Here is a 25846-nt window from a genome sequence, read left to right as displayed (position 1 = left end):
TAAACATACTAAAACAGAGAGAGTAAGCAGAAACTAATTTAAGTCTTTATTTTATAAGGCTGTAATTTAAAGAAAAACTAGATTCCAAAAGGGCAACTGCATCCATATTACAAGAAGTTATACATGTCTACCACAGAAACGCTGGTAGAAATTTAAAACACCCTTATATATTGAGGTATTCATATCAACAAAGACAGATATGGATATTCAAGACATGATCTAGTTCTGGTTTTTAAAATAATTTTATGAGAGGATTTTATTTTTACATTTTATGTTTGTGCCTGGGTGTTAAAAAGTAATCAGTAGGGAGTCATATTGTTATTTTCAGATAGGTATCAATAGTGTTATTAACAAAAAATAAACATTCTGTCAACCTAGTAATTCTCCATTAATGTGTGAAGTGATCTAGTTTTGAAGTTTAAGAACGCAGTAGGTAAAAACTTCAGTTTCCATATTACTTGTAGAAGCAACTTACCTAATGGTCAATTTCACAGGCTCAGGTGACCCATTCACATTGACCAGGAACTCTTCTTCAAAGTGCCCTAGGATGGCAGAACTGAAGGAGATCTGGACAGCCTGGACTCCGCTTGGTTTGATGATGCCTTCTCTGGGACTGAAAACAAAGCAGGCCCCCAGAGGTGAAACTGGAGGGATCACATTGAAGAGGGCATCAATGCTGCCTTTGTTGGATAGCACTGCCTGTATCAAAAAAAGAATGAAAAAAGTAGGCAACGGGACTCTGATTTATTTTCATATAAGCACCAACACAGAGACAGCTGCAGGAAGACAGCTCCAAAGAAAAGCTTCAGGGGAAAAATGAACGGTGTTCTGTTTAAAGACAGGAGTCCCAAGCCAGAAAATAATTTTGTGTTTTTATCTCCTCTTTAAAATGGAGTTACTCATATGTATTATACTTATGCTATAAAGACTGATCATAGTCACATCTACTGAAAGAAGAACCTTAAAATACCTTTTATTCTATCCATGAAATTATCAAGGGAAGGTAGGTCTTTCTCTTATACACATGAGAAGGCTGGGATTAAGTGACATGCTGGAAAGTAAAAATCAAGTCAGAATAGAGAAGCAAGAACTATCTAAGCCTATCTTTATAATGTAGCTTGAATAATGTAGATGAGACATAACTGTGGATTCCAGATTGCAAAGATTCTCTTTGTTGCACCATTAGATTTCATTCTATTGTGATATTTTCATCTCAAACTCTAATGGAGGGATAACTGTTTGGGGATGCTTATGCAAGCTACGGTTTTACTACAGAGAAGTTTTATTCCTATATATCAGTTTCTGGAACCAATTTGCCCATAGTTGATTGCACACTCGGTGTGTGTGCAGAAAGCTCATGCTTGGCACTTAGAGGCCTCTACGCTGGCTCTGGCTACCGCCCCTGCTGCCACGTGCCACAGGTGCTGCCGTGAGCCTGTAGTATTGCCACACAGTCCTACTCCTGGACTTCTAGAACACAGTCTCCATTCCTTGCCAATGTTTACACCTGAACAAGTGAACAGCCATTCTCTGTATGGAGAAAGTACCCTCAACCTACACTCAAACACGAGGGAAAAAAAAAGAGGAGATAATGAAGAGAGCTTCAAAAAGGGATGTGAGGCATGTCAGGAACTAAGCAAGCCACAAGAGAATTTCCAAAAGAGGTTGAATGTGGACAGAGGTCAAGGCGAATAAGCTTTGAGAAAATGCTACAGATATTTTATTTTTAATTAGGCCATCCCTGCCCTCAAAGAAGAAAGCAATTCCAAAAGAGCGTGATTGTGGAATCCAGAGTACAAATGTTTAGGGAGTGTGCAGGTACAGAGGAAATAGTGGTTGACTGTTCCAGATTGCTGTTTTGACAATATTAGTGGTAAAAGAGAAAATGGGGATGGCAAAGCTGTAGGAAGGTATGGTAGAGGAGATCTAGTCTATTTATATTATTAAATGAGATAATGCACTCAAGGCCCAGACTAGATGTTTGATGTTGTAATAAGAAAAGGGGACTAGGTAACCAAGGTAATAGGGTTAGGTGGGTGTAGGGGGTCCACTAGATTAGGTTGCCTCCTGAGGAGCAGAGAAGAAGGAATCAAGAGCATAAGTAGGATAGAGACAGAGGCTCTTGCAAAGGAAGAAACTGCCCCTGCCAAGAGAAGATGGATAATTCACCAAAAGATACCTGTTACTTGATGTTACTCATTTATTTCCCATTTCCCTTGTTCTAAGTTCCTTGGTCATAGGAACCACATTTTATTCTTTACTCCTTTTAAAAAGACCATGTAGAAAAGTGATTATGACCATGGTCTCAGAAGTCAAATGCCTGGGTTCAAATCCCAGCTTTTCCACTGACTTTACAAGCTATATGACCGTGTAGAACCTGCTTAGCGTCTCTGTGCCTATTTCCCTACCTGTAAAATATAATACTACTAACTTCTCAGATTGCCATGAAAATGAAATTTATTAAATTACTTTTAGACTAGTGAGTGGCAATGAGTGTTCACAAAGGACAGTGATTGATATTTATATACCCATTGTTAAGCCGAATGGGTTTAAGATTTATCTGTGCTTAAGATGCAACTGATATGTACTTGAAGTGGTAACTTGAAGGCAACTCAAAGATACTGGTGGTAACTTGAAGGACCATTGTTCTCCTCTCTGAGCTGGTGCAAGGACTACCTTTTCTGTTGTCTTACTCAGATTTTCTATAAGGGGCCAACTCAATTTTAAAGAATATGCGTTTCATTCTTCTCCCCCCGACAAATCAGAAACTATTTATGTATAGGGAATCCAGGAAATTGTTTGGCAGCACAATTCTGACATCTTCTGTTTACTAGTAATGCTCTTACCCTATAGCCCAACTCCTTGGAGAGGGGGAAATTTATAGAAGAACTTCACCTCTCATCTGGTTTTCTTCTAATTACACTGGGGAACAGTGTATACTCTTGGGGATTATCCTTTATGTATCTGCCAAGCTCAGCAATGACTAAGAGCAATAGCTAGTTATTCAAATTTGTCTCAAGTAGGTAATGTAATAAATTGAAACAGAGATGCAATGAGGCATCAGCATTAAATACGCAGTGCGTGCAAAATATTCCTATAAGAAGCACCTTACCATGACCTTCTCTGGCACTGCACAGTTCTCAAAACTGTCCAGTCTAATGCTACACTTCATTTAACACATATTTAGCTGGCTGTGGTTTGTTACTGTTCAAATGTGGGAGGGTGGGAAGTGATGGGCTCAAATACACTTCTCTTAAAATTTGTAAGAAATTATTATTATATTCGGGCAAACCCTATCCATTTTGCATCAAAACTAAATGCTCTTTTCTGCTGTAGCATCTATAAGACACAGTCTGTAAGGTACAAGTGGAATTTATTCTGGATAAATTACAGGCATAATATCAACTCAATAAGAATTCATACCTGTTTCCCTCTAAGTGACTATTTTTTTCAGAATGCAATACAGCACAACGCAACATGGTGGGTGTGTACTTTTCATTTTATGACAGTCACGCAACTGATTACTTCACTTAAAGTGTGCTCTTAGGTATATTCCACATCAACATGACATTAACATCTCTATTTACCTTTCAAATCATCCCATTTGGGCTATCCTTAACTCTGACGAATGTGATGACCAATGACACAGCAGGAAGCTCTCAACATCAGCTGGGCACTTACCTTCCATGCCAAGTTAGGCTGGGCTGAGAGGTGAGTTGCCTGTAGACTGGATTTGTCCACCATGAGATGCCAAGAGACGGACAAGCCAGCCCAGGGCCTTCTCTTCCCCCAGGATGTAGGGCCCTAGTCACTCACTGCTCACTAACATTTCCAAGCTATGTGACCTTGCCAAGTTACTTAACAAATGTGGCAGAGTCAAGTTGGCTGCTCACTGGACCTATATCCTCTTCTTCCTGTGCCTACAGCTAGACTACATTTCCCAGTCACCGTTGCAGCCACAGACCCTAATAGAATGTGATACGTGCCACTGCTGGTGCTGCCTCCTATAGAAACCTCTTGTGCGCATCCCTCCATGCTCTTTCTTCTACTGTCAGTGTGATACACGTGAGACCACAATCTTGCAAGTCACATGTGAGGGGCAAGGGGGGCCAGAGCCATGAGATAGAAGGAGGCTGAGTTCCTGATCCTCCGCAGGAAGAGAGCCCTCTGCTGATGAGCAAGCTTGTCTGGGACTTTATGTCAGGAAGAAAATAGATATGTGATTGTATTTGTTTGTTATAGTATGTAGCATTACCTTATCTACCTTCCTCAGCTATAAAATGGGAACAGTCATTGTATCTACTTCATATGGGTTTTGTGAGGACCAAGAGAACTAATACATGTGTGGCCCACACACCTGATGGGCGAGAATGTTGAATTAATTGCTATGCCTCATATTTCTCATTTATAAAATAGGTACGTAAAAAATGGAAATGACACACGCATATGTAGGCATGTACACATAATAAAGCATGGAACCTGGTGCCTGTTTGTCTCTCACTAAATGAAGGCTTTCGTTTTTACATCTATAGACATGGAAACACAATTTAGGAGTCTTTCTACAATAACCTTTCTAGGTTATAGTTTTATATAGTGTAAACAAATGTCCTAGACAAGAATTTAATGATGAAGTGACAGTGCAGTAATTTTGATCCTCATGAACCCATGGGAACACCATGGAAAAAAATAATTTTCTATTTAATTGGAAAGATAACACAGGGAGATTGCTTCCAGGAATCAGGATGATTGGTTTTTAAATCAGAGAAAATTAAATTAAAATTTTAAATTAGAGAAAACTCGGAAGTGTGAAAACAGCTATCCTCATTAGGACATTCTGGAAAATGTAAAAGGTCCTCCATTCTCTGATCTGTAGAATTTATGTTGTCAGAGAACAAGAATTAAACAGATAGGGAGACGTATAATATTTATGGTGTCCCCCTTTGCAATTCATAAAATGATGCTGATAAAATCAATAAAATTATGAATTTGATGCCTTTCATAAAGTTAGAAGGGCTGAAAGGGATGGAAAAAAGTTGCTTCCTTCAGTAAGACTGGGACGGAGGAAGAGGAGTTTGATCATTTGGGGTCCAAACAGATGTAACAGTAAAAAATATGATGTCAAAAATTTCCTATCAATAAAAACACATAAAATCAAACAAAAACAGCACATACTTTTGAGTCTCAATGAACAATCCTAATGTTTACCTCGTAACAATGTACAGATCCAATAAAAACTTTTCCAATATCCAGCAACTCAAAGTTGAAATGAATCTTTGGTCCCATTCCTTCCCCTTTGATTCGGAGGGGCAGACGGATCTCTCGACCTGTAAAAACAACTCAGATTTTATTACCCTAAATGATGCTCTATTACCCTAGATCACCCACAACTTCTTATTAGCAAAAACAGTCAAGATTATTGCAACAGCTCCCTGCAATGTACTGAGGGAATATAATTTAACCAATGCTAAATAATTAGCTTATCTTTGAGAAACAAAAATACTATTACTTTCTTAACTTTAGAGAACAGCTTATATTGCAAGTGAGACTGAACTTTTAGCAGAAAAAAAAACTTTAAAAAAGAATTTAACCCAATATCTTAACTGTATCCTTAAATTTCTTATAAAGGAAAATAATATCTCTAAATCAAAGAGAAATGGTCTCTAAAATATGACCATAAGATGAGAGTCGACATGGGGCTCCAAGAGACTTGTTCACACTGATCTTTCCTAGATTTAGGAGGAGCCAGGGCATTAACAGATTTGAGTCCAGGAGTCTAATCTGACCCTCACTTTGCACCTTCTTTCATGTAGAGGAAATGGAATCCAGACTTTATTTTCTTGGGCTCCAAAATCACTGCAGATGGTGACGCCAGCCATGAAATTAAAAGATGCTTGCTCCCTGGGAAGAAAGCTATGACCAACCCAGACAGCATATTAAAAAGCAGAGACATTACTTTGCCTACAAAGGTCCGTCTAGTCAAAGCTATGGTTTTTCCAGTAGTCATGTATGGATGTGAGAGTTGGACCATAAAGAAGGCTGAGTGCTGAATTGATGCTTTTGTACTGTGGCGTTGGAGAAGACTGTTGAGAGCCCCTTGGACTGCAAGGAGATCAAACCAGTTAATCCTAAATGAAATCAGTCCTGAATATTCACTGGCAGGACTAACGCTGAAGCTGAAACTCCAATATTTTGGCCACCTCATGTGAAGAACTGACTCACTGGAAAAGACCCTGATGCTGGGAAAGATTTAAGGCGGGAGGAGAAGGGGATGACCGAGGATAAGATGGTTGGATGGCATCACTGACTCAATGGGCATGAGTCTGAGGAAGCTCCGGGAGTTGGTGATGGACAGGGATGCCTGGCATGCTGCAGTCCATGGGGTTGCAAAGAGTTGGACACGACTGAGCGACTGAACTGAACTGACTGAATACATCTGGAACATTTTTACATATCATCACCTAAAGATGTACTAAATACTTTTAACCACTCCCTTCTGTGGATATTTAAGCGGTTTCCAACTTCTCATTCCAACATATAGTATAATTAATGTCCCTGAATACATTTATGATCAGTTTCCTGTATATTTTCTTCAAGCACTTTGAAGACATCATGCTATTCTTTCTTGTCTTCTACCATTTCTATTGAGAATTCAGTTGACTGTCTTATTGCTCATTTGAGATAATATGTCTTTTCTATGACCACTTTAAGATTTTCTTTGTTTTTCTGCAGTTTGACTGTAACATTCTTGTAGTTAGGATTTATCCTTTGTGAGATTTACTGCATTTCTTGAATCTATGGATAAATATCTTTCAACAATTCGGAGAATTTTAAAGTCATTATCTCTTCAAATACTGCTTATGCTCCATTTTCCCATTTCTTTACACACACACACACACACACACACACACACACACACACACGCTTTTTGCCCCATTCCCCTCAGTTCTTATGCTCTTTTCTGCATTATGTCCTCACATGCTTTAGTGTACTGGTTATTTTATTTAATTTCCAGTTTACAAAATCTACCTCTGGCTGTACCTAACAGGCTATTAAATTCATCTACTGAGTTCTTAATTTGTCATCATAGCTTTTCAGTGCAAGACTTCCTATTGGATTTTTGTAGTTCCCAGACCTCTGCTCAATGTTTTCAGTGAGAACATTAAAAAAAATCTGTGTCTGAAAAATTCTATTACTTGGCTCTCTATAGGTTTGCTCTCACTGTTTATCTTAATATTCCATCAGATTGTATTATCTCCTTATATACTTGGTTATTTTTGATGGAGGGCTGGCTGGTCAGTGTACATAAGAAAATGTAGATATAATCTGAAACCCTATTAAGATGTTATCTTCCTCCAGGAACTGGGTGGTAACTAGGGGATATTAGTGATCCCAGATAACCAAATCTAACCACTGGCAGCAAGAGTCTGTGACAGAATTAAGCCCTGCACCAAATCACTGAGGTGACTATTTTCTCCATTCTACCAAGAAGGGTATGTGGTGAGGATCATCCTACATACAGAAGAGAAGTTAAATTTCTCATATATAAAAGATACCTTAGAACATTCAGTTCAGTTCAGTTCAGTTCAGTTCAGTTGCTCAGTCGTGTCCGACTCTTTGCGACCTCATGAACTGCAGCACGCCAGGCCTCCCTGTCCATCACCAAGTCCTGGAGTCTACCCAAACCCATGTCCATTGTGTTGGTGATGCCATCCAACCATCTCATCATCTGTCGTCGCCATCTCCTCCTACCCTCAATCTTTCCCAGCATCAGGGTCTGGCACAAAGACAGACATATAGATCAATGGAACAAAATAGAAAGCCCAGAGATAAATCCACACACATATGGACACCTTATCTTTGACAAAGGAGGCAAGAATATACAATGGAGTAAAGACAATCTCTTTAACAAGTGGTGCTGGGAAAACTGGTCAACCACTTGTAAAAGAATGAAACTAGGTCACTTTCTAACACCACATACAAAAATAAACTCAAAATGGATTAAAGATCTAAATGTAAGACCAGAAACTATAAAACTCCTAGAGGAGAACATAGGCAAAACACTCTCAGACATAAATCACAGCAGGATCCTCTATGATCCACCCCCCAGAATTCTGGAAATAAAAGCAAAAATAAACAAATGGGATCTAATTAAAATTAAAAGCTTCTGCAGAACAAAGGAAAATATAAGCAAGGTGAAAAGACAGCCTTCTGAATGGGAGAAAATAATAGCAAATGAAGCAACTGACAAACAACTAATCTCAAAAATATACAAGCAACTTATGCAGCTCAATTCCAGAAAAATAAATGACCCAATCAAAAAATGGGCCAAAGAACTAAATAGACATTTCTCCAAAGAAGACATACGGATGGCTAACAAACACATGAAAAGATGCTCAACATCACTCATTATTAGAGAAATGCAAATCAAAACCACAATGAGGTACCACTTCACACCAGTCAGAATGTCTGCGACCCAAAAGTCTGCAAGCAATAAATGCTGGAGAGGGTATGGAGAAAAGGGAACCCTCCTACACTGTTGGTGGGAATGCAAACTAGTACAGCCACTTTGGAGAACAGTGTGGAGATTCCTTAAAAAATTGCAAATAGACCTGCCTTATGACTCAGCAATCCCACTGCTGGGCATACACACCGAGGAAACCAGAATTGAAAGAGACACATGTACCCCAATGTTCGTCGTAGCACTGTTTATAATAGCCAGGACATGGAAACAACCTAGATGTCCATCAGCAGATGAATGGATAAGAAAGCTGTGGTACATATACACAATGGAGTATTACTCAGCCATTAAAAAGAATACATTTGAATTAGTTCTAATGAGATGGATGAAACTGGAGCCGATTATACAGAGTGAAGTAAGCCAGAAAGAAAAACACCAGTATAGTAACTAACACATATATTTGGAATTTAGAAAGATGGCAATGATGACCCTGTATGCAAGACAGCAAAAGAGACACAGATGTATAGAGTGGACTTTTGGACTCAGAAGGAGAGGGAGAGGGTGGGATGGTTTGGGAGAATGGCATTCTAACATGTATACTATCATGTAAGAAATGAATCGCCAGTCTATGTCTGACGCAGGATACAGCATGCTTGGAGCTGGTGCACGGGGATGACCCAGAGAGATGTTATGGGGAGGGAGGTTGGAGGGGGTTCATGTTTGGGAAGGCATGTACACCCGTGGTGAATTCATGTCAATGTATGGCAAAACCAATACAGTACTGTAAAGTAAAATAAAGTAAAAATAAAAATTTAAAAAAAAATAGTAAAAATGAAATGTTAAAAAAAATATATATATATATATTTTTTCTTGTTCTTTTATTCTTTTAATTGCTCTGAGATTGTGTGCATGTGAGAGAGAGACTGAGGAAGTTAATCTAAATTACCCAGCTCACCACAATTGGAAGTATAATGCCAGAACAAAAGGATGCACATTTGATAGTTTGACAGCTATGGCTATATTATCTTCCAGAATGGTTTCATTAATTTACACATAAACATCAATAGTATTAACAGTGTTGAATAGTTTCTGTCTCTCCATGTTCTCCCTCAAAAATCAATGCTCTAAATATTTGATAATTTAATAGGTTCTCCTTATACCATTATAATCTCAAGCTATTTAAGGAAAAAATATGTATTTGCTCTGCTTGTAACATTTTAAACATCTGAAATAATTTTGATGCTACATTAGATGTAATTTTCAATATTACAGCAAATACATTTTGAACAACCAAGTGATATTACTGGTTATTAATTAACTAAATGTCATCATTATAACTCCTTGTGATATTTTATGTTTCATTGTCTTCTATTGCTATTTAGGTTCTGTATCTTTAGTACCTTCTCTCCCTAACTATCCTTTTAAAAACAAGGATATTTGTCTCTGAGCTTCCCAGGTGGCACAGTGGTAAATAATCCTCCTGCCAATGCAGGAGCCACAGGAGACACGAGTTCCATCCCTGGGTCAGGAAAACCCCCTAGAGAAGGAAATGGAAACCCACTCCAGTATTCTTGCCTGGGAAATCCCATGGACAGAAGAGTCTGGAGGGCTACAGTCCATGGGGTCGCAAGGAGTCAGACACAACTGAGCATACACACAGGCACACACACACTCGTCTCTGTCCCCTCTAGCGCTTGGCAACACGGTGGTCATCAGGCAAGGACTGCTTTGATTACAACAAACAAGAGCAACCTTTGTAATATTTGGGACAGTTGATTTATTCAAAGGGTTCCCCCAATCCATGGGATCCCTGGAAGTACAGATCAGGTGCTAGCTTGACAACACTCAAGAACATCAGTAAAATTTTCAGACAGCCCAAACGTTATTACCCTACTTCAGTATTTTAGAGTTTTAATCTTCAAACCTATTGTGAAGGCAGTGATTCATACTCCCTGGTCAAGAGGAAAGTATTTTGACAGAGATCCAACTTTCAGAATGGCAAAGAAAGAGAACTGCAAATGTATTGTGGAATAAACTGCAAGCCTATTCATTATTGTCAGGCTTAAAGCTTTCCCAATCTGTTACATCGTCTGCCTTCCTTTAAAAAAAAAAAACAAAAAACAAAAAACAAAAACAAAAAGAGGAGAGGTGTTATAATAAAGCATGAGCCAATGTTTCTTTGGGAATTATTAATTACTTCAAAGGTAACTGTCTTATTTGTAACTAGCCATTTCCCTAACCCAGAGCAGAACAGGAGTAAAGTAATACCCAGACTTGCATTTGCCAGAGTTAATTTAAATTTTAGTGTTGCATTACAAATGCTACCTTTCCACAAGATTTTCGAAGCAGGGATTTTTCTTGTTTTGGCAAAAGGCAGCAAGGTGGAAAAGCCTGCAGGAACTAGAAAGCTCTAAGAATAGATTCCGTAACAGAAGATCAAACTATTACAATATTTTTAAAATAGGGAAGCTTCTCACTTATGATTATAGTGTCCTGGTTTCACAGGTAAGAAGCACGGAGATGTGCTGTAAAACCTCTTTCCCTGCCCTAAAATCTGTGAATGTACTAGACTACATTGTATCAAAGACCAGAAAATGTAACCATGGGCTTTCAAAAACCTGCCATCTAAGATATACTAGATATTCAATATGATACTTGAGCTCCATTCTTGTGCAATGAGACAAGAAAAAGGGGGAAAATGTATAAATAGAAAGAACAAACCGTCATTACTCACATTTTAGGATGATCTTATCTGAAAAATCCTAAAGAATCTATAACCATTTTTTTAAAATTAATAAGACACAGTAAGATTGATGGTTATTAAATTAGTATACAAAAATCAACTGCATTTCTATAGAGGGCAACAGTCAAAAATTAACTTTCAAGATATTGTTTAAAATAGCAACAAAAATATAAAGTACCTAGGAATAAATCTAATAAAATATACATAAGACCTTCAAGGAACAAATTGTAAAACTTCTTTACTGAAAGATATTAATAAAGATCTAAATAAATGGAGAACTAGGTTATGTTTTGAAGAGAAGACTCAATGTTATAAAACTGTCAAATTTTCTCCAACTGATCTAAATCTATAATTTTTTTTTATTTTTTTTTTAATTTTAGTTTTTTATTTTTAAAATTTTAAAATCTTTAATTCTTACATGCATTCCCAAACATGAACCCCCCTCCCACCTCCCTCCCCATAACAACTTTCTGGGTCATCCCCATGCACCAGCCCCAAGCATGCTGCATCCTGCGTCATAGACTGGCGATTCAATTCACATGATAGTATACATGTTAGAATGTCATTCTCCCAAATCATCCCACCCTCTCCCTCTCCCTCTGAGTCCAAAAGTCCGCTATACACATCTGTGTCTCTTTCCCTGTCTTGCATACAGGGTCGTCATTGCCATCTTCCTAAATTCCATATATATGTGTTAGTATACTGTATTGGTGTTTTTCTTTCTGGCTTACTTCACTCTGTATAATCGGCTCCAGTTTCATCCATCTCATCAGAACTGATTCAAATGAATTCTTTTTAACGGCTGAGTAATACTCCATTGTGTATATGTACCACAGCTTTCTTATCCATTCATCTGCTGATGGACATCTAGGTTGTTTCCATGTCCTGGCTATTATAAACAGTGCTGCGATGAACATTGGGGTACATGTGTCTCTTTCAGTTCTGGTTTCCTCGGTGTGTATGCCCAGAAGTGGGATTGCTGGGTCATAAGGTAGTTCTATTTGCAATTTTTTAAGGAATCTCCACACCGTTCTCCATAGTGGCTGTACTAGTTTGCATTCCCACCAACAGTGTAGGAGGGTTCCCTTTTCTCCACACCCTCTCCAGCATTTATTGCTTGCAGATTTTTGGATCGCAGCCATTCTGACTGGTGTGAAGTGGTACCTCATTGTGGTTTTGATTTGCATTTCTCTAATAATGAGTGATGTTGAGCATCTTTTCATGTGTTTGTTAGCCATCCGTATGTCTTCTTTGGAGAAATGTCTATTTAGTTCTTTGGCCCATTTTTTGATTGGGTCGTTTATTTTTCTGGAATTGAGCTGCATAAGTTGCTTGTATATTTTTGAGATGAGTTGTTTGTCAGTTGCTTCATTTGCTATTATTTTCTCCCATTCAGAAGGCTGTCTTTTCACCTTGCTTATATTTTCCTTTGTTGTGCAGAAGCTTTTAATTTTAATTAGATCCCATTTGTTTATTTTTGCTTTTATTTCCAGAATTCTGGGAGGTGGATCATAGAGGATCCTGCTGTGATTTATGTCTGAGAGTGTTTTGCCTATGTTCTCCTCTAGGAGTTTTATAGTTTCTGATCTTACATTTAGATCTTTAATCCATTTTGAGTTTATTTTTGTGTGCGGTGTTAGAAAGTGATCTAGTTTCATTCTTTTACAAGTGGTTGACCAGTTTTCCCAGCACCACTTGTTAAAGAGATTGTCTTTACTCCATTGTATATTCTTGCCTCCTTTGTCAAAGATAAGGTGTCCATATGTGTGTGGATTTATCTCTGGGCTTTCTATTTTGTTCCATTGATCTATATGTCTGTCTTTGTGCCAGTACCATACTGTCTTGATGACTGTGGCTTTGTAGTAGAGCCTGAAGTCAGGCAAGTTGATTCCTCCAGTTCCATTCTTCTTTCTCAAGATTGCTTTGGCTATTCGAGGTTTTTTGTATTTCCATACAAATCTTGAAATGATTTGTTCTAGTTCTGTGAAAAATGTGGCTGGTAGCTTGATAGGGATTGCATTGAATTTGTAAATTGCTTTGGGTAGTATACTCATTTTCACTATATTGATTCTTCCAATCCATGAACATGGTATATTTCTCCATCTATTAGTGTCCTCTTTGATTTCTTTCATCAGTGTTTTATAGTTTTCTATATATAGGTCTTTAGTTTCTTTAGGTAGATATATTCCTAAGTATTTTATTCTTTTCGTTGCAATGGTGAATGGAATTGTTTCCTAAATCTATAATTTTAATGTGCTACTAAACAAAATGCCAGCAGGTATAATTTGATGGTTCTTTATAAAATTTAAGTGTAAAAATTAAAGGGCCAATATTAACCAAAACATTTCTAAAGAAACACCAAGTGAGGGGACTTGCCCTTTCATCTACTAAAATCTATTATAAATACATTGTAATTAAGAGAGTGTGGTATTGGGCAAAAAGTGCAAAATAACTGAGGCGACAGAATACAAAACTCAGAATAAATGCACACATATATGTAAACTTGACTTATGACACAGCAGGTGCTGAGAATCAGTAGGAAAGATGGACTCCATAGTATAAAGAGCTAAAACAACTGGGCACCAACACAGGGTCTGTGGTAGGCCAAATAATGGCCCCAAAGATAACCACGTCCTAATTCCTGGAACCTATAAATATTACCTCATACCACAAAAGGGTGAATACTGTCTCACATGACAAAAGACATGATTAAGAATTTTGAGATGGGGATATTATCCTGGATTATCTTGACTGTGTGTATGCTCAGTCACTTAGGCATGTCCAACTCTTTGTGACCCCATGGACTGTAACCCACCAGGGTCAGTCAGTCCATGGAATTTTAAAGACAAGAATACTGGTTGCCATTTCCTCCTTCAGAGAATCTTCCCAACCCAGGGATCAAACTTGTGTCTACTGTGCATCCTGTATTGACAGGCAGATTCGTTACCACTGAGCCACTTAGGAAGTCTCTATCTTGATTATCATAGCTTAGAGTTGTCTTGAAATCAAGTCATAGTAGCCTTTCAATTTTATTCTTCTATCCCAAAGTTGTTTTGGTACAATTCTAAATTCTTTGCATTTCCATAGGAATTTGAGAATAAGTTTGTCAATTTCTATCAAAAAAAAAAAAAAAGCAACTTGGATCTTAATTTGAATTGTATTGAATCCATAAATGAATTTTGGAGAAAGATGACATCTTAGTATTTAATTTACCTATATTAACAAGGTACAGTTCTTCATTCAATTTTGTCTTTAATTTCTCTCAGCAATGTTTTATAGTTTTCCACATCTTTTGTCAAGTGTATCTTTAAGCAATTTGTATTTCTTAATGCTTTTGTAAGTAATATTGCTTTTTTTAAAATTTCAATTTCCCATTGTTCTCTGTCTAGAAACACAATTGATTTCTCTCTCTATAAATCATTTCCTGCAACTTTGCTACACACTTACTTTTTAGTCCACAATAAAACAGATGCTTTCTAGCACCATCTCCAGATTTCGATGCAATAAAACATAGATGAAACCCAAGAACCCACATTTTTAATGAGCAGCCAGTGACTCAATGCAGATTCTCTAAGAACGCTACCCCAAGAAATATATAAACACTGTTAACTACATTAACTTCTGACAGGAGGGCAGAGTAAGCTGACTCAGCACATCCTTTCACTTTAAATACAAAAAGAACTTATTAAAAGTATGACAGACATGTGGCTTTAATACTTATCCAAGTCTAAGAAAAAAGAAAGAAGAATTTATCAGGTGCTAGAAATAAAAAATTCATGTGCCAAGCAGGAGACCTGGGTTTGATCCCTGGGTTAGGAAGATCCCCTGGAAAAGGAATGGTAACCCACTTCAGTATTCTTGCCTGGGAAATCCCACGGACAGTCATCAAAGAGTCGGACATGACTTAGTGACTGATTTTCATTTTCACTTCCAGAAATTAAAAAAAGAACTCAGAGATTTGTGAAGTATATACAATCTTATGATGAAATGGCTTCAGTTTAAGTACCCTCCAGAAACAGGGCATATGGCTATGCTCCTATCTGGGAATGAGAAACTGAACTTAGTCCAGGATCTTGGAAAGGATGCCTCTTTCCAAAAAGGGAACTAGAAAAATTCTACCTATAGGGCTAGGGAGGCAGTGATGAAGCCTGTCTTCTACCCTGTACTCTGAATAAGGGAAAGACACCCCTGCTAGAAATCAAAGTCTCATGTATAGGTACAGGATCCAAATCTACACTTTATTATAGATGAAAGGACTGATGCTGAAGCTGAAATTCTAATACTTCGGCCACCAGATGTGAAGAACTGATTCATTTGAAAAGACCCTGATGATGGGAAAGATTGAAGGTGGGAGGAGAAGGGGACAACAGAGGATGAGATGATTGGATGGCAACACCAACTCGATGGACATGAGTTTGAGTAACCCTCAGAGTTGGTGATGGACAGGGAAGCCTGGCGTGCTGCAGTCCATGGGGTAGCAAAGAGTTGGACATGACTGACCAACTGAACTGAACTGATAGGTGAAAGATTGAGTGCAGAAGGAGAAGAGGGCATCAGAGGATGAGACGGCTGGATGGCATCACCAATGGGCATGGACTTGGGCAAACTTCGGAAGATGGAGAGGGACAGAGAGGCCCGGTGTGCCATGGGGCTGCAGAGTTGGACACAACTGGGCAACCAAACAGCAACATAAGTGAAAGAATTAGAAGCTGAGAAGATAAAAGTTGCAAGGTCTTGAAGAAATAAAAAATTGTTCTGAAGGACCATTCATGATCTTGTACTTATGCTGTGCTAAGTTTGTTTGGGTTGCCATAATAAAATACCATAGACTGTGAGGATTAAACAACAAACATTTATTTCTCACAGTTCTGGAGGCTGGGAAGTCCAAGATCAAGGTACTGGCAGATTCAGCGTATGGTGAGAGCTTGCTTCCTGGTTCACAGACGCTATTTTCTCACTCACATGGAAGAAGGGACAAGGGAGCTTTATGGGGTCTCTTTTATAAAGAGCACTAACCACAGTCATGAAGAGTTTGCCCTCATGTCCTAATCACATCCAAATGTACTACCCTCCAATTACCATCACACTGAGTACTATATTTCAAAATATGAATTTGGGAGTGAGGGGGTAGGGACACAAACATTCACTCCACGGCACATGCTAAAGATGAGCTAACAACACCTATGTTTCAAGTCATCTGAAGAATCAGTTCAATATGAGGAAAATCAGTGGTTACCACAAACACGTAAATTAGTATTCCAAAAGTTTGAGATAATAGAAAAGTCTAACATGTGGCATTCTCAAAATCCTTAAAGATGTAGATGAAGAAATAGAAACCACGTGAAGGAGATAAATGAAAGTATTGAAACCAAATAGAACTTCTAAAACTGAAAAGCCAAACTGATGAAATACAAACTAAATAAATGGAGTAGAAATAGCTGAAGAGTCAACTGGAAGAAAAATCTTAGAGAAAACCCAGAATGTATCATACAAGGAAAAAATGTAAAGGAGGGACTTCCCTGATGATCCAGTGGTTAAAACTCTGTGCTTTCATTGCAGGGGGTAAAAAGAAAAAAATATATAAAGGAGAAATGAAAAGATTTTTTTGATTCCATGGGAAAGACATATATATATATATATAAAAGAATTTCCAGAAGGAGAAAACAGATAATGAGATGAAAAACACTGAAGAAATAACTGCTGAGAATTTTCCAGAATTGATGAAAGGTACTTATATTAAAGAAGCATATCAAGTTTAAAGTGGGATAAATAAAGGTAAATCCATTTAGGTGAAATTGTAGAACACCAAAGCATAAAGTAATTCTTAATATTAATCTGATGAAAAAGAGATAACCAAAAGAAGTGACAATTAGACTGCAGGAGATTTCTCATCTCAACAACTGAGTCCACTGTTCACATCACAAGGAAGCAAGCAGCCACATGGAGAGGCCACAACAGGGCTTGCAGCAAACAGAACCTGGTGAGGGCCCTGACAACAACCAGGATTGAGTGCCAGATATGGATGAGCTAAAAAATGCTATCAGCCTCTACTTTCAAGCTTGTGCAGTTGTCCTTATGTGGAGCAAATAGTGCTGCCCTTGCTGAATCCTAAATCACAGATCTATGAGCAAAATAAGTGATTGCTAGTTGTTTTAAACCACTAAATTGAGGGTAGTCTCTTATGCATCAAAAGATAAAAGAGCAAAGTGACTTAAGCAAATGAGGGTTTTTATTTTGCTCACATAGGACACTGGGACATATGGATTTGGGGGAGGATAGGATTTTAGGGGATTAGGACATGCTGCTGTTACTGATGATGATTAATAAGGATGAAAACAAAAATAAACATTGATTTGATGGTTACTTTCTCTTCATGTTCATGAACCATACAATTGTATTTACTATAGGTTTTAAATGGAGAAGGCAATGGCACCCCACTCCAGTACTCTTGCCTGGAAAATCCCATGGGTGGAGGAGCCTGGTGGGCTGCAGTCCATGGGGTCGCTGAGAGTTGGACATGACTCAGTGACTTCACTTTCACTTTTCACTTTCATGCATTGGAGAAGGAAATGGCAACCCACTCCAGTGTTCATAAGTTTCAATGTATAGTGTAGCTAGTCCTCCCACATTATTCTTGTAGAATTTTCTAGGCAATCAGGAATTTATTTCTTCCCTAAAGGAGTTTTAGAATGAACCTAATTTAAAAACAACAACAACAACAACAAAAAAAAAAACACCTTACTGATATTATCACTGGGATCACATTGCATTTACAGGGGGAACTGACTTATTTATAATTTTTATTTTCCTGATCAAAATCATGAGCATTTCTATTTGTTCAAGCTTTCGTAAATTTGGGTTAAGTATAAAAGATGATACTGGTCTATTATTCTCTGTATTTTTCTTTATGTTTGAAATATTTGATAGCTGAGAATGTAATTTAAAGTAGCTGATTAAGAAAATAATTTCACATTCATAGGAATCACGCACCTCATATTATCATCAGGGTGCAATCTGATGAGTTTTGAGAAAGCCAACTTAGAACTATGTAGCATGTCACTCACATGAAAGCGAAAGTGAAAGTGTTAGCCGCTCAGTCATGTTCGACTCTTTCACGCCCCCCTGGACTACAGCCCACCAGGCTCCTCTATCCATGGGATTTTCCAGGCAAGAATACTGGAGTGAGTTGCCATTTCCTTCTCCAGGGGATCTTCCCGTCACAGGGTTCGAACCCATGTCTCCTGCATTGGCGGGCGGATTCCTTATCACTGAGCCACCAATACTCTGAAAAGCCCCAAACGTTTTTAACGACCTGAGTAATTTAACGTTCTTTTTCCTAAACCTCCATTCTTTAGTTTAATTAGGATAAACCTCAAAAGTCCCAAATTGTGCTAAAAACTCAGATGTTTCTCTTGGGATGCACAGAGTGAAAATGGACAATGAGGTTTCACTGTAACTGGGCCTTTCAAGGAAGTGGGTACTTCTGAGTCACTTCCACCATGCTGCTTTTCTGAATTTGACTCTGAAGCACCCATTAACCATGTTCTCTAACAATATATTTCACAGTTTAAATCAGGAAGTGTTACTTCCTTTGAAGTTCTCATATGGTGATTCAAACCAAATATGTGTCATTTCCCTTTGAGTTTTTTTTTTTTAAGGGTAATCTTTAAATTAGGTACTTTCACATTCCACAGGAAAGTCAAGATGGATGAAAGATCAGCTTTGAGACCTAGATCAAACCACCAGCAAGTATTTATAAATATCTAATATACAGGTTTAACCACTTCTAAGAAAATCTGAAAATTTTAAATGAAAAAAATTCAGTATCAAATTAACTGAAAAGGTTTTAATGATCTTGTATTTGCCATATTCAGGTCTGAGCCCTTCAGGGATTCCCTGCTCCCTGAGGATGAAGTCTGAGCTTCTTAGTCGGCCAGTCAAGGGCAGGCCTCTGAGAACTGGTTCCCACCTACTATACACCAGCCTACAGCTTCATTTCCGGCCCCTGCCTGTCCCCTCCCAAGTTTCGGTTTCTCTCTGATTCACACCCTAAGAACTTACAATTCTTTGTCATTTCATGCTCGTCATATTTTTACATAGTGTTTCTCTGTGTTTTCACAAGTAGTTTCCCTGCCTGTCATGCCGAGGCCCTCCTTTTTTTTCCACTTGACTAACAAATATTTCAAGGGTCACTTTCTCTGGGACCTTCCATGCAAACTGCAAGACAGAGCTATTCTTTTCAATAATTTTCACTCATTCACTGTATGGCATTACATAACTGTTAGTTTCTATGTCAGTTCCCCCCACTCCATTCTATGCTTTCTGAGGGCAGGAGCTATGCTTTTGTGCATCTTTGTACTCATGCTGCCCAGTTATAGAAGCTTTCAAACGAAGAAAAAGTTGCAGCTGGAGATGGGGGTTAAATTTCACGTGTTCCAAGAGGCCTCCCTCAAGACCAATGACATCGGCCTTCCCTGCTACTTCCTGTCTCTGAACACACATTCACATAATGGAATACGTCACCACAATGAAGATGAAACGCAACTAGAGCTACAAGCAGCAACGTGGATGAGACACGTAGATTGATTCCAATTATGTACATTCCAAAGGCAGGCAGTACGAAATTGTAATATTTAGCTACCATACACAGGAATATAAACTATAAGTGAAAGCAAGGAGATAATGATTGTGAAGGAGAAAATGATGATTACCTAGAGGGAAGTTGGAGTGAAGGGAGTCTGACAGGGAAGGAACACACAGGAGCCTAATGAAGGTTCAAAATATTCTATTATTGATCTTGGTGGCAATTACATAATGTATGCTCTGTAACTATTTGTCACACTGTACTTGCATGTACAGTGAGTATGAGTATGAGTTCTCTAATGCTGCTATAACAAACTACCACAGACTTAGAGGCTTAACACATAAACTTATTCTCTTAAAAGTTTGGTAGGTCCAAATCCAAACTGGGTCTCACTGGCTTAAAATCAAAGTGTTGGCAGGGCTGTGTTCCTCTCTAGAGGGTCTAAAAGAAAACACCTTTTCTTGCCTTACCTATTTCCTAGAGGCTGCCTGAATTCTTTGGCCTTTCTAGCTTCAAAGCCAGAAATGGCTGGTATAATCTTTCATGCAGGGCAGCATTCTGACACTGAGCCTGATATTTCAGCCTCCCTCTTGAACATATAAGGACCCTTGTGATTATTATTGATTGAGTCACCCAGGACATTTTCTGTACCTTAAGGTTAGCTCATTAGTAACCTAAATTTTCTACCTTAATTCCCCTTTGCCATGCAATGTAAAATATCCATAGATACTGGGGACATGGACATCTTGGGGAGGCCATTACTCTGGCTACCCCAGCACACAATATGTACAGTTCTGAATCTGTGTTCTATTTCTCAGTGACAAAAGGTTAAAAGTAAAATTTGGTATATAAATACAAAGAATTCCTATACATCCATGAAAAAGAATGACCCTTTTAAACTTGTTAGTGTTGTGGAATAATCTCTAAGAAGCATTTAAAAAGTAGTGTTAGAACTACTGTGTAAAGTATGCTGTCATTTCTGCAAAACAGTATGAGGAAAAGCATATCTGCATGTTTCTCCTTTTATGTGCTCAAACCACGTATGAAAACAAAATTAAAGCAAGGGAAGGAGCTTTTCTATTTGCCTAAGAAGTATTTCTTAGTGACCTAAAATCAGGAGGTTTCACCAACCCTTTGAAGATAATAGTAAGGAATCAGCACCAGCCCTTGAAAAGACACACAGAATTGCATGGAATTTACAGAGAAGATAATATGGAATTACTATGCAAACAAAACCCTTTCCTGGCAATCATATCTTTAAATAAATCACTAACAAAATAAAAAAGAATGTCATGCAGATGGAAAATTACACCATTCACTTTACCCAGGATGTGAATTCTGTGGCAGAATTCAGGATTGCAAAGAAAACAATAGATAAATACAATTAGTTATGTAATGTTTGGGAACCTCCTGGAGAGCAGCCAGCCCCCTGGAATAAGGCCAAGCACGACGACATCCCAGGGGAGCCATCGATGGGAGGGAGATCCCAGCACCTGTGATGTGGGGGCCACTGGACCATTTCCAGCCTATGTCTGAACACTGATGTACCAACATTTCCTCCAGATCCACTAAGAGGTCTGGGGTAGATGATGCCGCTCTGAAGCGTGGAAAGAGGTCAGTCCAGAAATTTGTAGCATTCTACATTAATCCTAGTGCTGTCTTGAGAATCCTGCGTCCATGCACAAGGGAGAGATCGGGTCAAACTAGGATTCATTCACTCATTCATTCATTTTTTTCTCACTTACCTGCTCATTCATTTAATCAGTATTTACTGAGTGGCTTTATCTTTCAAGTACTAACAGTATAAGACACAAAATTTTTTAAAATGGGTAAAACTATACTGTTTTGCTTAGGAATGAATACATAGGTGATAATACACGAAAACAAGAAAATGACTATCATAAAAGTCAAGGTGATGGCTACCTCCAGGGGAGGTGAGGGAAATATCACCAGGAAAGGACACACACCTCGGGTAAGTGGAAAATGGCACAGTCTTGGGTTGGGCAGCCCACATTCTAAACTGCCTGACCCCTCTACACAAAGAAAAGAGTGACTGTATAGATATGGACTGGAAACATGCTGGTAATAACAGAATGGTGGGATTTTTGCACTTGGGGATACTAATGATTGTGCACTCTTATTACTCTCCCTCCAAGTTTAAAATCACCACCACAGCCATATTCCTGGGAGACCTACAAAGAGGTAAGTAGCACAAGCTATCCTGAAAACTAAGCCCATTTTCTTATTCTTATATACAAATAGACAATCACAGACCAGAAAACACTGGAAGGAGTCCTATGAATGCAAGATACAAGCTACCTGGATTTTTCTGACTAATAAATGTCAGAAATGTATTTCTCTAGGGATCCTTATTTAATAGCTTTAAATGGTGTTTAATATCATTTACTATTCATGTTTGAGGATTGAAATCTTGTTCTTCGACAAAAGGTGATCAATTCTGTATGTTTACCTTTGGAACATTAAAATTTCTATAAGAATAAAATGAAAAAGATGGAAGAAAGTATGTTAAAAAAAATTCCCAGAGCTGAAGTAACATACAAGTAATCAGACTTGGCCCATAGAAAGCTGAGGAGAATGAACTAGAAAAACTCACTCTTGGACATACCTTCACAACATTTCAGATCGCAAATACAGAAAGAAAACCCTAGAAAATATGAGAGAGAAATACCAGGCCACCTATAAAAGAATGAGAACTGAGTGACTTCAAGCTTCTGAATTTTTATAATAAATTTGGCACAAGGTCTTCAAAGTTCTGAGGAGAAATTATTTTGAACCTAAAATTCTATAGTCGGCTGAACTATCAAGTGGGTGCATGCGTGCATGCTAAGCCGCTATAGCCGTGTCCGACTCTTTGCAACCCTATGGACCATGGCCTGCCAGGCTCCTCTGTCCATAGGATTCTCCAGGCAAGAATACTGGAGTGGTTTGCTGCCCTCCTCCAGGGAATCTGCCTGACCCAGGGATTGAACCCGTGTTTCTTAAGTCTCCTGCACTGGCAGACAGGTTCTTTATCTGTAGCGCAACCTGAAAAGCCCATCAAGTGGGTATGGAGGGAAAATAAGACATTTTATTGCATGCAAGGATCAAAGTTTCCCATCTAGGTACCCCTTCTGAGGAAATTACTTGAGTAAAATGAGAGTCAAAAGATATAATGGAATGCACATGGAAATAAAAAAAAAAAACAACTCCTGGATATAAACTGTGCAGGAAGTAAATGATCTAAGTTAGAACAGACAGCTGATGGGCTCTGGGGAAATATCTTCAAGGAGAAGAAGAGCATGAACCCTAAATTTAGATACAAATTTTAAAAATGAGGAATTAGAAACCACAGGGGAAAAAATACCAAAAAGTGTATGGACGCGTCAATTCAATTATGAAGTGAGTTAAAATGAGATATAGTTGTGAGAAGGTGGTGGACAGTCAAGAAAGAGAATCTACAAGATTCAGACCTTAGGGACATTCTTTGAGTGACTTAAGGTCAGAACACTCAACCAATAGAGGATAAAATATAATCCCAGAGTACAGTTTGGCCCCCCAGTGTATAAAATTTATGTAGACAAAACAGACTTGAATGTGGTTATCAACCATGACAACACAAAAGCAGAACAGCTCACAGAAGAGGGAGAATTATAGACAGCTCATGCAAGGATATTGTAGAGCTGATGGACACAAATTTACGGTTTTAAACATGCAAGTAAAGGCTATTTAAGACCATAGATAAACCTCATAAAATAAAATAAATATAATAAAAACAATTGGGTTACCAGGGATTAAGGTGTGGGATAGAACTGTCTGCAGAGGGGGGCATGAGGAAATTTTACTGGGTGGTGGAGATATTCTATGCTTGCTTTTGGTGGTGGCTACATCACTGTTTACATTTGCCATAGTTCACAGAACTGTCTATCCAAAAAAAGTGAATTTTACTGCATGTAAATTATAATCTATTAAGTCCAGGAAGGGGTAGAGAAGATAGAAGTGAACTAAATCTTCATCTTTTATATTGAGGACTCAAAAGTAGTATGTGAAGTTGATAAATCAACAAATAACCATATAAGCAAGAAACAGCTAAAAGTACTTCTTGGAAAGCAGTACTGAAGAAATAAGATTATTATTTAGCTTTATAATCTTACTAAATGTATTTTTACTTATTTATTGATATCAGCTTTTTTTAAATTCTGAAACATTTTTAAAATACATAAAACTCTCCTTAGTGGTACAAAGAACTTCTATATATTCCTTTGCTCCCAATAATCTCCTTTGTAGCAAAAGATCCAACCCAGGCTTACATGTTGCACCCAGATGGCATCATGTTTTGCCCTTCAACTTGGGTTAGTCTGAGGCTTCCTTGTGATTAGACCCAAGTAAGTATTTAATATCACTGAAGAGATGCTGTGTTTCCACTGCATCCTAGCAGGTGCTATATGAGGTTGATTTGCTCTATTACTGCTGGTATTAACTAAGATGACATCTACCATTCCATTCCAATAACAAAGGGCTCATCTTAGGCTTCCTCCTTCCCATATCTCTATTTCCCTTCTCTGAGTGAAAATTACTAGCTCTTGTTATCCTCAATATACTTACTTTTTTGCTTAATTCCTCTATATGTATCCAATCTCCTGAAGCCATCAGGTTGCCACCCTACCAGTACACCCTCTTTGTGGCTCTGGCCACTGCCAGGCTACCTTCCCATCTCACTTGGCATGCATTATTCTGATAAAAACTTAAAAAGGAAAAAAATTAACTATCCAAATACTATAAAAAGAATAAAACATAACATTGTGAGAATTTGTGTCAGTAATATTCTTACTCTAGGACTTCCCTGTAGCTCAGATAGTAAAGAATCTGCCCGCAATGCAGGAGACCCGGGTTCAATCCGAGTCAAGCAGATCCTTTGGAGAAGGATGTGGCAGTCCACCCCAGCATTCTTGCCTGGAGAATCCCATACACAGAGGAGCCTGGAGGGCTACAGTTCATGGGGTCACAAAGAGTCAAATATGACTGAGCAACTAATACTATTATTACTGAGCAAATACTACTGTTACTACTAATATTCTTCAGTTCAGTCACTCAGTCATGTCCAACTCTGTGCGACCCCATAGACAGGCTTCCCTATCCATCACCAACTCCTGGAGTTTCCTCAAACTCAGGTTCAACAAGTTGGTGATGCCATCCAATCAGCTCACCCATGTCATCCCCTTCTCTCCTGTCCTCAATCTTTCCCAGCATCAGGGTCTTTTCAAATGAGTTAGTTCTTTGCATCAGATGGTCAAAGTATTGGAGCTTCAATCTCAGCATCAGTCCTTCCAATGAATATTCAGGACAGATTTCCTTTAGGGTTGACTGGTTTGCTCTCCTTGCAGTCCAAGGGATTCTCAAGAGTCTCCTTCAACACCACAGTTCAAAACCATCAATTCTTCAGTGCTCAGCTTTTGTTATGGTCCAACTCTCACATCCATGCATGACTACTGGAAAAACCACAGCCTTGACCAGACAGACCTTTGTTGGCAAAGAAATGTCTCTGCTTTTGAATATGCTGTCTAGGTTGGTCATAGCTTTTCTTCCAACAAGGAAGCATCTTTTAATTCCATGGCTGCAGTCACCATCTGCAGTGATTTTGGAGCCCCCCAAAATAAAGTTTCTCACTGTTTCCACTGTTTCCCATCTATTTCCCATGAAGTGATGGGACCAGATGCCATGATCTTATTTTTCTGAATGTTGAGTTTTAAGCCAACTTTTTCACTCTCCTCTTTCACTTTCATCAAGAGGCTCTTTAGTTCCTCTTTGCTTTCTGCCATAAGGGTGGTGTCATCTGCATATCTGAAGTTACTGATATTCTCCTGGCAATCTTGATTCCAGCTTGTGCTTCATCCAGCCCAGCGTTTCTCATGATGTACTCTGCATATAAGTTAAATAAGCAAGGTGACAATATACAGCCTTGACGTACTCCTTTCCCAATTTGGACCAATCCGCTATTCCATGTCTGGTTCTAACTGTTGCTTCTTGACCTGCATACAGATTTCTCAGGAGGCAGGAAAGGTGT

The 25846-nt window shown here is 38.4% G+C and overlaps 1 protein-coding gene across 1 annotated transcript in view; it reads right to left on the bottom strand.

The window, feature by feature from the left end:
• The window catches only part of HYDIN (HYDIN axonemal central pair apparatus protein), a 347988-nt gene that overhangs the window by 209673 nt on the left and 112469 nt on the right, over positions 1–25846 (bottom strand). Inside the window, exons 11-12 of the mRNA XM_060398473.1 lie at positions 5206–5324; positions 476–699 (exon numbers count right to left, since the gene is read on the bottom strand). Coding sequence (XP_060254456.1) covers positions 476–699; positions 5206–5324 — 343 coding nt within the window. The remainder of the gene's footprint in view (positions 1–475; positions 700–5205; positions 5325–25846) is intronic.

Source organism: Ovis aries, chromosome 14 (assembly GCF_016772045.2).
Source record: "Ovis aries strain OAR_USU_Benz2616 breed Rambouillet chromosome 14, ARS-UI_Ramb_v3.0, whole genome shotgun sequence".
Classification (NCBI taxonomy): domain Eukaryota; kingdom Metazoa; phylum Chordata; class Mammalia; order Artiodactyla; family Bovidae; genus Ovis; species Ovis aries.
This window is presented reverse-complemented; position numbering and strand designations above follow the sequence as displayed.